Raw genomic sequence first — 17,451 nt, 5'->3', positions numbered from 1 at the left:
ATTTATTCACTCATTTGTGATTATTCACAGACATCGTCTATGAGCTAAACAGTATTCTCAGCACTTGGAAATATTACATTTTTTGCCTATGAAAATATAGTAGATGTTGTTTTAAAAAGTTCCATGCTGGCAGTGAACATAGTCCAAAATTACTTTTGTTCTTAGAATTCTGGAACAATGTAAAAGAAATTCCCAGTGGAATTTGAAATATCACAGCTTCACCCAAAGCTTAAAGGTGTTTTAAATCAGCATGCTGGCTTTGTAGAGAAACTAAAAGTTTATATGATAGAAAAAAGGTCAATTTGTGTCATTTATATTTTTAGAAATTTAGATACTTGTCACGCAATAGATTGACTGCTTTATCGTTGTCATTATAGGATAATGAATTCATATTGCAAAGAATATATGTCTTAAGGGAATAACTTACTGTCTTTTCTCAGTAGTGGATTTTTACCTTTTTCAAGAGATTGCAAACATATTGCACATATTAAAAAAGGAGCTCCCACAGAATCCATGCTTCTCTCTGCATTACCTCTATCATTATTCTATCCAGTCTTTCCAATATCCTCAGGTACATGGTCACAAGTAGAATCAAAGCAGATCATATAACCATTAAGAAATGTATCAACTCAATCAAGAATGTATTCTCAAGTCAAATAAAGGAAAACACCATTTTGTCTGGAAAACTTGAGATGATCATATTTATGTAAGCATTTCTGAAAAAAATTATCACATAAGTATAAAATCCATTATTCTAGAACATAAGTTTTCAATTCTTCCATGCAAATCAGAGTGAGGTTGTTCAGTAATGTTAGATATATGCCTAATCTTATACAAAATTGCCAAATTGTTCCCCATTTTTATTTTTTTTGTTCCCTGTTTTTAATTCTCACCAGTAATGTATGAGAGTTCCATTTGGTCCACATACTTACCAACCCCTGGTCTTGTTCAGTATTGGTTTTGTTTTACCCATTCTGGTCGGTGTGTAGTGTTAAAAACCACATTGTGGTTTTAGCTTGCATTTATCTCAAGGTAATGTGGGATTTATTTTCATGTGCTTATTGACACCACACTAACTTAACTGAATCTCAAAGGCAGTATGCTGAACCTACATATATGACGTTCCTGAAAAGAAAACTACAGTGCTGAAGTAGTCGTTGTTTCCAGGACTTAAGAGTGGGGGAAGGATGTGGCTGCAAGGGGTTACAGGAGGAACTCTTGTGGCTGCTGGTGGAACTGTTCAGCGGCCTGACTTGGGATACTGAATTATAAGAATTTACATGTGTGTTAAAATCCATACAACTGTACACTGATACAGGTCAGTTTGCTGTCTGTATGTTAACTTAAAAATAAAACTATTATGCTGTAAAGAAAATCACTGAATTTTTCAAAATATTCTTTGACATGAGACTTTTGTGAAATTTCCTAAAGTATGAGGTGAGTCTAAGCACTAAAAAATCTCCTGGGGAAAAGGAAACTTTTTATTAATAAAATGGTAGTTTTTCTTTTTTCTTATTTGATGTGTATATTTTTATATATCTTTCTTTTTTTTAATCAAAAGATCTTTATTTTTTTTTCATTTATTTTTATTAGTTGGAGGCTAATTACTTTACAATATTGTAGTGGGTTTTGTCATACATTGACATGAATCAGCCATGAAGTTACATGTATTCCCCATCCCGATCCCCCCTTCCACCTCCCCCTCCACCCAAGCTCTAAGAAGTATTACCTTCTGTGGTTCTATTTTATGTAGATAAAGTTCAATAATATATTTTATGGATAGGAATAAACGTACATTTGTTAATGTTCCCTGTGAGAATCTGTTAAAATTTAAAAATCATTCAGGCCAATAACTGTTTCCCAGAAAGCCTATTAATTTGGAATTAAACTATCTTTTCCATTTTTTAGATGCAAAACATTTATCTTTATAAAAATATATGTTTAAACACACAAGTTAAATATAGTGTAATCATTTCATAGTGCCATAATTTTATGGCATTCATAATAATGCCAAAATAATACCATGTTTTAAGTAATTGATATAATAGCAATTCAATTAGTTCATTTTTTTTCCTGCTAGGATTTTGCAGCAAGATGTAGAGCAACACTATATATAATTTTAAGGAAGCTATAGGTAAACAGTTTAGTTAATTGTCAAGCAACTGAAAATTATTAGGCAAACTGCAACTCTCACCATTCCCCAAATCATAGAGGCACACTTCTTCCATAAGAACAAAACTGATGGTATTATTATATGAAGTATTTTCCTGAATTTAAAATATTCACTATGGCCACAAGACTGTACCATACAAAGTAGCATGCTGCCTCCCAAATCCTATATCCTGACCTCTTCATCCATGATCACTGTCCTCTAGACATGTGGGCTATTTTTATTTCCTGACCCACACCAAATTTTTCCTCTATCCAAGGCCCTTGAACCTGCTGTTACCCATACTAAGAAAGGGCTTCTCTTCAATCTTTTCATGGCTATTTTTTTTTTAATATGCTTACAATCTCAACTTCTTATCCATTACTCATATAGGACTTTCCTGCGTTTTCTAATATAGATTGTTTCTTTTTTCATCACATCACACCTTTTAGTTATGTAACATTTATCACAATTTGAAAAGTTGTTTATTTACTATCTGCCTGTTCCTAGATTGCAATGTCTAAGAGGATTAAGAAGATGTCTATTTTTCCGTTTTAATCTCAATCCCTAGTACATTGCCAAACAAGTATTAGGAATGTAATAACTATTTATAGCAAGAAGGCAGGAGGCAAGAAGGAGGAAATTTGTCTACTTTGCATTTATTTTCATTCTGCATTTAACATAGTACTTGAGAGCTTGACTCTTTTTTATGTTCATTATATTGAAAACTAATATATGTGTAGAGATATACACATAGGTGGTGGTTTTCCTGGTGCACACATTTGAGAAAATTTTAACTCTACACTTAAATTCTTAACAGTTTATTGAATCTAAATTACATCTGTATTTAGGAAAATACTTGTTAGGAAAAATGTTTCTCTGCTGTATGGAGAATGAATCAGAAGGCAGCAAAACTGGCATCAGAAAAGTACATTAGATGGCTGATACAGTAACCTAGGAGACAGATGGAGTTGAATTTTACCCTATTATCAGATCCATAAGGGACACACAAAAAATGAGGAATCAGTCAAAAACTTGAATAGAAAAATACAGCTCTCTCTTCTTCGCATATAGTTTAAAAAACTGTCTTCAGGAAGAAGTCCCATGTGTTCACACATATTTCATTGTTATTGGGACCTAGTCCATACATAATAGAAATTTTATTATATATAATGTTGATCTAAAAATGAATGAACAATATGGTCATTCCAGAAACTTAGGGGGCTTTATCCAATTTTCTCATCTTATACAAATTAAGACAGGGGAATAGAGAATCACAGAATTTTTATCAAAAAACCCCTCTCCTGTACTTTCCCCAAGTTCAAAGTTTAATAGGGGTGGAGAGGCTACTTGTGCCTCTTGGGATATCCCAGGAAATAAATAATGATCCTGTAGTAGTAAAAACAATAACAACAACATATAAGAGAAGCTTAATACATGCCATGTTCAATGTATTATGTCAATTACTACTCAAAATAAGCTTAGGAGGAATTATTATCTTCTTCGTTTTTATACAAAGAGACTAAGGATGACTGAAGTTAAGTAAATTTACTGAGGGTCATCAAGTAGTGAGTGTCAAGGGTAGAAATATGAATACCTGTCAAGTGTAGGTCCATAACTTATGCTCTTAAGGACTGCGCTATACTATAGGACTTGCTTGTTTGTTTTGGTCACCAGCCGTGTATGCTGAACTTAGGTGGTATGGAAAAGATGAAAAGATTTTTTTAAAAGAAGATAAATTTCAGGGAAAGGGATATGCCATTATTATTATTTAATTAAACAGTAATTACTGAACATTTATTAGAAGCAAGGCACTTCTCTAAAAGTCTGGAGTATAGCAGTGGACAAGACAGCATCTCTGTTCTCGTGCATCCTGGATTCTAGCTGAGTGAGACAGAAAGTAAAAAATTAAAATACTAAATCAGTAGGTGTCATAATACAAAAATTTTCTAATTACTGAAGACTGTAAATACTGGGCAAAGGGGAAACATAGAAGAGAACTGGAGTTATGAATATAGGATTGAGGGACATTTGCAATAGTGCATTGAATGATCAGTGTAGGCGTTGAGAAGGCAATATTTGAGCAAAGATGTGAAGAAGGTGAATAAAGTAGTGGATATCAGGCAGGGAGAAATGAATCAAATAGGGAACATAATACTAAATATATTTTCTTAAATACTAAAAAAAAATGTTATCATAACAGAACTGAGAAAACATGAGAGATGTTATACTCTCATTTAACACAAATGTGGTGGATTCCCAAGAAGAGGCAGAACCTGCTAAAGCAAAATCCAGTCCTGCATTCTTTTTCCTTCACCCAGTTTGGGATCATATAATGGAAGTTAAAAGATTGAATGAGAGAGCACTTCTTGTGGAATAAGGTTATTGGCCTAAGTGCAGAAAGAGCTGCAGCAGTTTCATGTTCCCTCCTCACAGTGACATATGTTCCACTTCTCCCTCAAGGCAAGTGAAAAGCAAAGTCAAGAAACTTACTCATAGATGTCTACCATTTAGCGAAGACTAACAGAGATAACTGCTATCTCTACCCAAAACAGAGAACTTGCATTATTTACTTCTTAATGCTGTTTCAGCACAGCGTAGACAGAGAATTCTTAGCAAAATTTGGCCTGTGGTCTCTATAATTTAAGCAGTCCAGGTGACTAATGTAGCTTGATTCTTTCCTGAAAAAGTCTAAAGAAGATAGGCTGGTTTGAACAATCCCTATAGTGAATCTGAGTCAGAAAAACACCATTACTTTCAGAAGCTGACAAGTAATTTTTCAGAGTCTGTTTTTCATTCATTCATTCTTCCTGAGCTAAATGGATGCCAGAAAAATAGTCATGCTGGAATCATCTTGAAAAGACTGTTTATTTAGAGCTTATAATGCAACTCTAGTAAGAAAATGCTAATAGAAAGTCAGAGTGGATGTATTTTTGGAATGGAACGAAGGACTGTCGTGAAACATCAAGTCCCTACAGCATGACCCATGTCAGGGGATAGTGCAAGTCTCAAGGTTCCCAGGGGGAGGAAGGAGGAGGGTTAGCTTCACGGAACCCATATAACCCCCCCATGAAAGAATGATTCCGCATTTAAGCATCTTTCACCCAGAAAGTACAGTAAGATCTTTCTGCAAATGTAACCATCCTCCCTAGCTCGACTCTAATCTTGAAAAAAAGCCAAAAGCAGCTTAATAAAAAGAGGAGGAGCCTTTAGAACATGATGTAATAGGTGGGCTGCAGAAATCTTAAGTCAGGCCTAATGAGAGAACAGAAAAAATAAAAAAAAAATAAAAAAATTAAAGTGAGTGAGAGATTGAAGGATCAATTTAGATGAATTTAATACCTGAAAATGAGATTGCAATCTCTAAAATGAATGGAAAATTTTGACATTAGATATATATTGTCCAGATGTGGTATCGGGGGCAGGGGGAGGGGTAGATTCAACAGATGATGTTTAAAAAGAAACACAATTTCTGGACCATGACTATTTAATTCCATCATGCTCAATAAATCAGTTACAGAGAAATTCAACCATATTTTAAGTATAATTTCATAATAGAAGGCACACAATGAAAGATGTTTAAATTAATAACATTAAATTTAAACATGACTGTATTTCTGTTACCACTCACTCTCCAAATTATTAGGGGTGAACATCACCTATCACAATATATCAATATCAATTAAATATCTTACAGATATAAAACAAATGGTGATTATAGGGTTAAGGGACTTCCCTGAGATAATTTAGTTTACAAATTATACCATACACAAAAATAAACTCAAAATGGATTAAAGACCTGAATGTAAGGCTGGACACTATAAAACTCTTAGAGGAAAACGTAGGCAGAACATTCTGACATAAACTGCAGCAATGTCTTTTCCAATCTATCTCCTAGAGTAATGAAGGAAAAAACAAAACAAAACAAATGGGACCTAATTAAACTCAAAAGCTTTTGCATAGCAAAAGAAACCATAAGCAAAACAAAAAGACAACCCATGGAATGGGAGAAAATATTTGCAAAGGATGCAACTGACGAGGGATTAATCTCCAAAATTTACAAACAGTTCATGCAGCTCAATATCAAAAAAACAAACAATCCAACTAAAATATAGACAGAAAACCTAAATAGACGTTTCTCCAAAGAAGACATACAGATGGCCAAGAGGCATGTGAAAAGATGCTCAACATTGCTAATTACTAGAGAAATGCAAATCAAAACTATAATGAGGTACCACTTCACACCAGTCAGAATGGCCATCATCAAAATGTCTAACAATAAATGCTGGGGAGGGTGTGGAGAAAAGGGAACCATTCTACACTGTTGATGGGAATGTAAATTGGTTCAGCCATGACAGAAAACAGTATGGTGGTTCCTTGAAAAATTAAAAATAAAACTACCACATGACCTAGCAATCCCACTCCCGGACATGTGTATGGAGAAAAACTTGGTTTTAAAGGATGCATGCACCCCAGTGTTCCTTGCCACACTGTTTACAATAGCAAAGACATGGAAGCAACAAAATGTTCATCAACAGATGAATGAGTAAAGATGATGTGGGACATATATACAATTGCATATTACTCAGATATTACAAAGAATGAAATAATGCTATTTACAGAAACATTGATGGACCTAGAGATTATCATACTAAGTGAAGTAACAGACACAGAAACATAAATATCATATGAAATTGCTTATATGCAGAAAGAAAGTGAAAGTGAAAGTCACGTCCGACTCTTTGTGTCCCCATGGACTCTATAGTCCTTGGAGTTCTCCAGGCCAGAATACTTTCCCTTCTCCAGGGGATCTTCCCAACCCAGGGATCGAACCCAGGTCTCCCTCATTGCAGGCAGATTCTTTACCAGCTGAGCCACAAGGAAAGCCCAAGAATACTGGAGTGGGTAGCCTATCCCTTCTCCAGCAGATCTTTCTGACCTAGGAATCGAACCGGGGTCTCCTGCATTGCAGGCAAATTCTTTACCAACTGAGCTATCAGGGAAGCCCTTATATGCAGAATCTGATGCAAATAAACTTATTTACACACCAGAAATAGATTCACAGATGTAGCAAATGAATTTACAGTTACCAGGGTGGGAAGGTCAAGGAGGTGATAGATCCGGAGTTTGGGATTGACACGTACATACTGCTATATTTAAAATAGATAAGCAACAAGGACCTACTGTATATAGCACAAGGAACTCCGCTAAATATTCTGTAATAACCTAAATGGGAAAAGGAATCGAGAAAGTATAGACACTTGTATATGTATAACTGAATCATTTTGTTGCACACTTGAAACTACTGTGGCATTGGTAATAAATGACACTCCAATATAAAGTAAAAATTGTTTTAAGTTCTAAAAATTAAAAACAAATTAAAAATTACCTTGATGTAGAATAAGCTAAAAGTGTCTAAATTTTTCTAATTTCTTATAATTTGACTAATGAAATAATGGGTTTATGAAGCTTATAAAGTAATTATTTAAGTAATTTAAGTAATTAATTAAATATATGTTGAAGAAGTTAATGAAGAATAATCAATTTCAAATGTACACTTCTTTAAAATTTGGAAGTTTTTTCTGAAAATTATTAAGAACTAATTTTAAAATAAAGAATGTAGGTGTTTATTAACAAAGTTAAAGGGAGATAATTTGGTTAAATGATAATTTTTACCTGGAATTATAAAGATATTGCTATTGACTTTAAAAATCATCACTTTGAATTTTCCTTCTAAGAACTACTATGGAAAATTAGTTTTCCATTAAAAATAAGAAATATATGATTATTATCTCAAACTATTACCACCACCAACCACCACCACCTCAAATTTAAAATGTCTTATTCTTCATTTTGAATTATTTAAGAACATGTATTTACTCAATTTCTCTTATATAATATATATTTCATAAGATTAAAAAAGGCATTATCCAAAGTTGCAGGTTTGTGTGTACATGCATAAGTATAGGACACCAGGCTTTCAGAATGATGATTATTTTAAAGAAGTTAAATATATACTTGCTTATTCTAAGACTAAGATGAAGGGAGGAGATGCTAGATTAAAACAGGTAAAATAGATTTTAAAAACTGATAATTTATTAACATAATTCCTAGCATCTATTCTTTTGCTGAAAGATTATAGTTTATTATTATTTAAAAGTAACTGAGGGAGTTCCCCAGTGGCCAAGTAGTTAGGATTCTGGGCTTTCACTGCCATGGCCCAAGTTCAATTCCTGGTCTGAGAACTGAAATCCTACATGCCCCCCAGTCTCCTTCTGTACATATTTTTAAAGGTCATACACAGTACATTTTGCACATAACTTTAAAATCTTCAAAACTCTCACTATATTTTTTACCATATTGTATCCAACTCTGAAATTAATTGATGCTCAACAGGTATTTATATTTAAGATGGTTGTGTGTGTGTGTGTGTGTTTTTCCCCATTTGACATAGTTGACTATATTGGATTGACAAAGAATCAGGGAAGATGCCTCAGCTGGAGGCAGTGGTAGGAGAATGTCTACTTTTTTGCATCTGTAACTTGAAGACCTACTTACTGGATGGGGTGAGTAGAGCATAAGTCCTTCAACTGGCCATTGACAGGTAAATTTAGTTTGTGTTAAAATAATGGCACAAATGATGTGTTACATTATTTAATTATCCTTAATATAGTTCTAGTCTACTGCATAACTTTTAAATAGCAAAAAAAGAAATTGTTTTTAGAACATTAAAAAATTTTCACCATTTTTCTTCCAAAAAATACTACTCATTTTCAAGTGAAAAAAACTTCTTCAACTGAGGTTAAAAAAAAAAAAAAAAAAAAAACCAGCAATAACTATTATAACAAAGAAAAGGATGTTACCAACAAATTAGATCAGTTTTAGCTAGTTTGTGGATCTAACTTAATTTCTCTGTCCTATGCTTTCACCAGTTAGAAAACTGTCATAGTCTCTCATAGCACCATGTGCCTTTGCTATGTAGTATTTATCTAAGTTAAAGCTTAGTAAAACTTTGATCATTGCCTGCCACCCCATGAAACTGCAAACTCCATGAGGACAGAATTATGGCTTTTGCTACCCCATAGTTATGTAGTTACTAGCATAGAACTAGCTGAAATACTAGTTACTTCTATAGCTTATATCTAGAGTTTTTCCCTTACTTATTGTATTTCAAATGTGTTTTCAAAAGCAATTTATAAAAAGGGACTGTTAACCTGCACAAAAGAACACAAATAATTCATTTATTTCTTTCTACCAAGGTTATATTGACAAGTTATATTCAGTTTGTTTGGGCCATTTAATTTAAATGTGCCTAAATAAATTACAGAACTTGTTATTTATCTGTCTCACTACATAGACTTTGGTGCTACTACGATACTTGTGTTCATGGCAGGGTTTCAGTTATTACGAAGGACCTTGGCTTAAAAAGCATCTTTTGTTTTCTCCACTATTATGTTATTTGGTATTCATAAGGTTTTCTTTATAAATGAGTAGAGAATATAATATCAGGACTACTTATTTACATATTTATGTATTATATTATTATAGTACTTTATCTTGAGAGTTACATAACAATTTCATAATAATATAGAATTATTACCATATTTGCCCACTTATTTTATACTGTAGGGATTAATGTGATTTGGAGTTAAATTTTATTTTGACCCTAAATCACTAATGTGTAACTTAAAAGTAGTTTTTTTTTTTTAATTTCCTTTTAAAAGATACATATTCTCTAGAATACAGAAGAAATGAATAGCAAATAACCTTCCCAGTAAAGCAAACTGGAGAAGTCTTTTACATCTCAAAACAATCCAAGTATTTTTCTTATTTTTACAGAGAAAAAGAAAGACAGGTGAATGGTGAATGGTGTGGTGTATTACACTAGAAATATATGACTGGGGAAATCTTAACCCCTACTCCACCACCAAAATTCAGAAGAGCTGGGCCATTTTCAGAACTGCTCTATATCTTGTTTTTAAGAGTCAGAAAAGTAAAATATTATTTTCCTCATCTAACTTACAAAGCTATAGAAGGAGAAAAAGTGTGCATACCAACATTTTCAGGAAAAAAAAGCCCCAATATCTAGAAAGTGTAAATTGTTTTCCTCCAGAAATGAAAAAAGTGCTTTAAGTTTTCACGTAACAAAGAAGTTAATCAAGCTGTTGCTTGTATGATTGAGGTGATTAAAACTGTTAACTTTAAATATCTATACACTGAAGATAAAGATATCCAGATATTGAAGCAGCAATATTTTTTTCTACTTTCATATTCAGTATGGTTGCCTCAATATAGAATTTTTGTAGGAAAACTATGTGACAACAATCAACAAGTCATCCTATAAATTTTCTCAATAGAAGACAAAGTTTTTTTGAAAATGGGATGACAAGGAGTGGTTAACTTTCTGGGTAATGACTGAATTGCAGATTAAACTACTCTTTAGTTACACATAGTCATTAAGAAAATACACTTTCTAAACATTTTTCCCAGGTATTAATATCATTTAATATGTTATTAAACTAATAAAATAACTGAATACTGGATTATTTCTAAGCATATCTTTTAGAGCTTTCAATCAAAAGTGCAAGATAAATTTTAAAATGGAGTGACTAATGCAGACTGAGGACCTCAAGCCACACTACTAGGTAAATTCAATCTTTAAAGTTATTTAGTGGGCTAATAGAATGTATATCCATACTAGCTTCTATTGTATGATGGTAGAATCAGACAATTATAAAAATTAAAATTGATCAGTTAACTACACTTATAAGCAAGCAGTACTGAGCAAATGAACCTGATGAAAAAAATCAGAGTAAAGAAAACAAAATTTGGAAAATAGTGACAGATATAAAATGTAGCCAGTTATCATTACCATGTATGAACATATAATTCTAAAATATTTTTTGAGAGAACATGCCAAGTCACCTTTTATTTATACAGAAAAGTTGTATTTAGCAAAGGACACATCAAGGTCAGAGTGGCTATGGCCCAAGAGACAAGGCAGGGAGGTGACAGGCCTTCTGAGAACCTGCTTCAGGAGAAGGGGTCTGGGGCAAAGTGATGAGATGATAAGTTGTGAGTGCTGGCAGCCACAGGAAGGAGAAAGCTCCAGTTGCATCAACGAAGTTGGCAGGTCATGCGTGGAACTCACATCCACTCACTGCTACTAGTAGGGCTGGGGCGGGGAGGAGGGTGGGGGAAATTAGTGCTATTAACTGGAGTGAGAGCTGCACCCTGGTTCCTGGAAAACACCCACCAAGAGACACAGGAACGAACCCCAGGGTGGTGTGAAGTGTATGTAAGTGTGCACATTTATCGTTATATATCTCTATTTCTGTCCACATACATACCTAATCATTATTTTGTTACTTCTAATTATCTGTTGCTTTTAAGCAAGTCTAGTGTCTCTATAATCTTGGTTTCCAAGTCAAATGTTGTTGACAAAAACTATTTAACAAATGTTGGTAAAATTTTTTTTTTGTGTGTGTGTGTATATATACACATGATATAAAATAAATATATTTTATACACTGAAATAGATTGCATAACTTGGCATATGTTCATTAAAATCTATATTATACATTAATATTTATATGTAAAATCTGGTTCCGTGTATGTGTACACATGACACAAGTAGATTGGAAAATCTGAAATTGATGTTTCATTGTAACTATTTCTGACTTTGAAGAAGTCACATAAGTCTTTTATAACTCACATGGATTTCTTATAACCAGTAGCAGGAAGATGAATTCTTTCTTTCATAATTGCCTGAATAAGAAATGTGCCCATCACAACTGAAATCCTGTATCTTTAAGCACTTAAATTGTTTGGATCTGTGATGGTCAAACAGTTCCTGAAATGCACTAACTATAAAGTTTTTCCCAGTCTTCCAAGGTCTGTGATTTTAGCAGAAGTACTTTGGACAGTCATGTAGGGGAGGAAAATAATTTCCCTTCTACACTTGTAGATTCTTGGTTGAGACATCATTGCATTAATAAGATTCACAAGAGAGAGAAGGAAAAAAAAAAAAAGCGAACAGAAATGTAGTAACATGTATACTTTTGGTATACACAGGAGATACCCAGGAAAGCTAAGTCCTTCAAATGGCCCAAGACACCTCCTTATATTCAGTGTCTGGTTAAAGACAAAAGATGTGAGCAGGGGGAGCCAGTTGAGGGCAGTTATTGAGTAAAGCACTGTCAACAAGGGGATGGTTGTTGGGCAGATTCAGGTCTCTGCCTTCAACATTGTAAGTTTTGAGATATTTACCCAAACTCTTCTTTCTGGTACAGGGATGGAGATACTCATAAAAATGGAGATTTCTGGTATCTGAATGACTCTTACAAAAGGAAACTTCCACTCAGTGTTAAGCTTCACACCTGTATGTGCTGTTTGTTAAAAATAATAAGCCTAAAATAATCCTTATGCCGAAGAGGCATATTTTGGGTTGACAAATTCTGCTTCTTTTCAACAAATATATGTCATTTCAGTAAAGCCCATGAAAGTCACTCAGTAGTGTTCTCCAGGCCAGAATACTGGAGTGGGTAGCCTTTCTCTTCTCCAGGGGATCTTCCCAACCCAGGGATCGAACTGGGGTCTTCTGCATTGCAGGCGGATTCTTTACCAACTGAACTATCAGGGAAGCCCTGGTAAAGCCATTGGTACTTAGATTGTGGAAAGTCTGTCTTGGAATTACTAGGAAGTTATTCTAGTCATGGTCCTAGCAAAATAATATTTACAACAAAGATAAAATCTCTAAACTCAGTCTTACATTCTTCCAGTTTGAGGAGAAATCCTTGTTGATATGATGCAAATTTTAAAATGTGTAGAACAGAGGCCTCTTTTGCTAAATAGTTTGTAATTCAATTACCTTGAGGAGATTATTCTAAACTGAGTCTAAGATATCAGATGCATTTATGTAACTAAATTAAAAGCTGATTTTTAAATTTCTGCCTACCATCCAGATGTTTTGTCTAGAAGGTGGTAGGCAGCTGGATCCTGGGAAATACTGAGTGATAAATATTTCTCTCTCTCTTTTTTTTTTTTTAACAGATAGATGTTTGTCTCAGGGTAGACACTATTTGAAATGTTATATCTATAACTAAGCAAGTAAATATGCTGAGGAAGTGATTTTGATTCTTCTTTTCTAATAAGGCCAAGTGGAAAATCTGGAAAGATAGGAAACAACAAGCTTGTTTGGTTCAAGAATCATACAAGTTTATAAAGTTTCCCAGATGATTCATATGATAGCATTGTATAAAAATATGTGACAGTTTAGATAGTTCAGAAATTAACTATCCCCCACAGAAGAGATATTAGCTATAAACATCCTCATACCAATGATTCATATTCCCCCTTGTTTTACTGTTGTAGAGACACAATCTAATTAGTCATTTTTAATTGGGGAAATTTATTCTTTGAAGTTATGTAAATAAAAAGTCATTAATTTTTTTTAATATTCCTTCAACTTTCTGATTCTACTACCACTGTTTACCCAAAAAGCCTTTTTTGAATTTTTCCTAGAAACTCACATTTTTCTAGTCACTTGCTGTCCTTCTTCAGGATCAGCTTCAGAGATCAAAGCTACTATTTTCATCCAGTTCTAGTCAGCCATTCAAATGGCTTTTTTTTTTCTTCTTTTTATGGGATTGCAACAAACTAAAACTCTGATCACATTCTCTGCACCAAACTACAATGACTCCATTCTCTGTCATTACTGAGAAAATGTGAAAATCCTCCTATTAAAGAGTTTTCATGACACATAACTCCCATTATTTAGAGCTCATCTAGTTACTATGCTAAGAATTGAAAATTAAAATGTATCCCTAAGTATTAGTTTTTATATAATATTTAGAAAGAAAAGGTAGGACTGTTGCTGTAAGAAGACATCTTAAATCTGATACTCTTACAAATAATAAAATTGCATGGTTTTGGTTAAAATAAGTCCCTTGGAGATAAAATACATAAAAATGTGCTCATCTATTTAATTATAAAGTTGCTTACTAAAATGAATATAAGTGTGTGGGAAGGAAAGTATATTTTAATCCACAGGTTTCATAAATGGTAGGAACATGAGAATGATGTTTTTCTATCAACAAGTAACTATAAATTCCCCAATTTTTGAAACAAATTAAAGGTTACATACTACATTAAATAGTAAAGTATGTGTAAGTTTAATTAAAAACATTGTTTTTCCAGTATGCCACTAAAATGCATAACACATAAACTATTTTCAGTAAAAGGCCCTCTTCTGAGAAAGCTTCTTAATCTTACACTCTTAAAGAAAATGCATTCAATTTTTATAGTAATGGAGGAAGGTATGAAAAGTACTGGTAGTTTAAGCAGGCCCCTCTGTCTACTTAGAAACTCCAAAGAGAAGACTTTCACTCCTTGTTTTGCTTGGGTCTCCTTTTTATGGAAATCTTTTCCTCTCATTATCTACTCTAGAGAATGGAGGACCAGCAAAGTTAGCTTTTCAATACAATAAGAAATTATTTTAATCTTCATCTCGTTTATCTCCCTTTATTACAACTACTACATAACAGTATCAACTCCCAGGAATACCCTAGGCAATGGCTTGGTTTCTTCTATAGCTAGTTTTTCTTCTTTTTTTGAGTAAGGGTTAGGGGTGGTATTTTTAGAGTTTTGTCTCAAAGTGACAGTAAAGAAGAGTGCAACTAATATAAGTACAATAGACCTCTAACCTGCCTTTGGATCTGGCTGGAAATCCTGATGGTGTGTGTTGGGTCAAGGGGGTTATTTTTGTGGGTAGATAAATGATCAACTATATGTGAAGGGATATATCCTTGATATCTTTGGGGCAATGAAGTTTAAAAAAAAAATTAGGTGCAAAACACTTTACAACACAATCCTTTCCCATCTTTTCCATTCAGTGCAATAAGGCTCTAAGACATTAATGCCTAACTTCCCAATTTGGCATCACATTTACCTGGCTCAGCATATTTTTCAACACTGCAGCAAAGCCAACTCTTTCCCAGACCTATATCCCTCCATGCATTAACTACGTTCTCCACCCCTTGCCCAACAGTGCTCCTCCTATCTCAAGGAGGGGGAATGGATAATCAAAACAGGGTCCCCAGACATCATCAGTGCTCCTTTGCTCCACCGGCATTCTGTCTTCACTATGACAATGTCCTGTGTAAATATAAAGTTGTCTTATGGGATCAGACAAGCTTCTTTTTCTTTGGCCCCAACAGGACTGCTGTCCCTGGTGCTGAACTATGTTACCCACCAGGGAGTCTGCTGCCAGGTCAATGGGGCTGGATGGAAAACCTGGCTCACTGATCTTAAGAATGCTCAGGTGCAGAAACAAGAGATACTTTGGTCACAGGAGCAGAGCCCATCCCCCAACACACACACACACACACACACACACACACACACAAACACATCTGCCGGGTGTATGCCAGGACCCCATCTGCAGTGTTCTCTCCCAGACCCCCACCCAAACGCCTCCAACATGGCCTCAAATGCCAGCATGTATCGGCACAGCCCACCTAGACCTCAGATTGCAGCACTATCAAAATGCTACTCCCCAAACGCAAAGTCTTTATGACGTTAGCTTTTCCATTCTAAAATAAATAAATAAAACCCATTAAATAAATACATAAAAATGAAAGTGACCTTCCTTTTTTCTCCCTCCTTTTCTTGCCCCACATGTTCACATTCTCCTAAATAACAAAGCCCCAAAGCCCAGAAGACTCTTTCAAATCTGGGTGGTCTCCCTAGTTCCTTGGTCCTCACCCCTTCCCCCACCTCTCTGAAACAAAATGACGCCGAAAAGGGCATCTCTTACCCCGGGTAGAGCGATAGCAGGAGCAGAATCCACACCGTCATTTTCTGTGAAAATACAGGAGTCGAGTAGACTGAGCTTCCTGTGCTCCATATATTTGTCAAACTCATCGTTTTTTTTTTTTTTTCCCTCCCCTGCCTCTAGCCTCTAGGTTGCAGAAGAATCCCTCCCCTTTGTATTATTATTATGCTTATGATCTGATGGTGGCTCCCCCCACCTGCCTCTAGTAGGTCCGTCACTGGGGAGCTGTATTGCTACCAGCTTCGGGAATTAATATTCAGAGGGCAGAAATAACATCAGCACAAACGCTTGCAGATCCCATCAAAGCATCAGCTCAGGGAGCAGCTTTCAAGTCTAGGGGAATAATATAATTGAGGCAGGGGGAGGGTACAGGGGGAGACGCATAGGAGACAAATAAGAGAATGAGAAACGCGGGCACACTCTTACACATATTCACGTCCCCCCCACCCCCCGCACCACCACCACTCACACAGACTCTCCCAGGTCCATCGTTTTAGGTTTGTTTATTTGTTTGCTTTGTTTTGATTTTTCTTTTAGAGGGCAGCAAGTATGTATGGGTGTTGGGGGTGTGTGTATGTGTTTAAAAGAAATACTCGAGTCTCTGCGTGATTAACTATCACGCAGATTAACTATGAGGTCAAAGTGGAAGCGATGCGTGCTGCTGCAGAAGGAATTAACACATGCGTGGTATCTTTCCAGCGCTTTTTAACTCTTTGCTGCACACACATGCATGCAACGAGAGGCTTTCCTGGGGACAAGAGATGCTTTAGTAATTTATATACTTTATCACCAGTGACAGAAGGTATCTCTTCAGATCTGCCAAGAATCCTTATTTAAAATCATGCAACATTAGAAATCATGGTTACATCGTAGGGGAAGGGAGAGCAGGGGGTGGGGGAGGAGTGGTTGTTTCTCTGTAAACCACCCATTAAGAAAACAGATTTGGTGAATTTTTAATTTGAATGAAGGGAGAAAACATTGATAGAATTACAAAACAAGAAGAAGCTATGCTCCTCAGTATTCACTCCTCCTCTTTCTGCTCTCCATCCCTAGTGAAAGTGTAAAGATACAAACTACTTGGATATTAAATAATATAAATATAAATGCATGAAAAAAGCTGCCTAAAGCCTATAGGGGCCTGCTTCTTGAAAGGATGGTGGATAAAGGAGAAGGTCAAGATGACATTAACAATGTAAAGGGAATTCTATTTGCTCTGTGGGATTTGACTTTTGTTGTTGTTCTGCTTGGTGATAATTCTGAAAATTTCTGGAGTGGAAGAGTGGTGTTAGCATGCTGCTTTCTTGTCTAGAATGTTACCATGGATACTGATACATAGGAGATATCCTTTTATGTCAACTTAGTTCATCCACTGCAGAGGAAACCCCATTCACTCATCATGGAGAAGCAAGTGGAGGAGTATTTCAAAGTTCCTGCAAAACTGAGACCATAGCAAAGATGTTCACGTAAA

General features: G+C 35.0%; 1 protein-coding gene across 3 annotated transcripts in view; it reads right to left on the bottom strand.

The window, feature by feature from the left end:
* The window catches only part of GABRG2 (gamma-aminobutyric acid type A receptor subunit gamma2), a 118,017-nt gene extending 101,945 nt beyond the window's left edge, over nucleotides 1-16,072 (bottom strand). For all 3 annotated transcript variants that reach the window (XM_061149486.1, XM_061149485.1, XM_061149487.1), the window contains exon 1: nucleotides 15,966-16,072. In XM_061149486.1, the coding sequence (XP_061005469.1) occupies nucleotides 15,966-16,072 (107 nt within the window). The remainder of the gene's footprint in view (nucleotides 1-15,965) is intronic.
* Nucleotides 16,073-17,451: the final 1,379 nt, after the last annotated feature.

Source organism: Dama dama, chromosome 9, assembly GCF_033118175.1.
Source record: "Dama dama isolate Ldn47 chromosome 9, ASM3311817v1, whole genome shotgun sequence".
In the NCBI taxonomy this organism is placed as follows: Eukaryota; Metazoa; Chordata; class Mammalia; order Artiodactyla; family Cervidae; genus Dama; species Dama dama.
The sequence above is the reverse complement of the archived record's forward strand: the minus strand, read 5'-3'. Positions and strand labels throughout refer to the sequence as shown.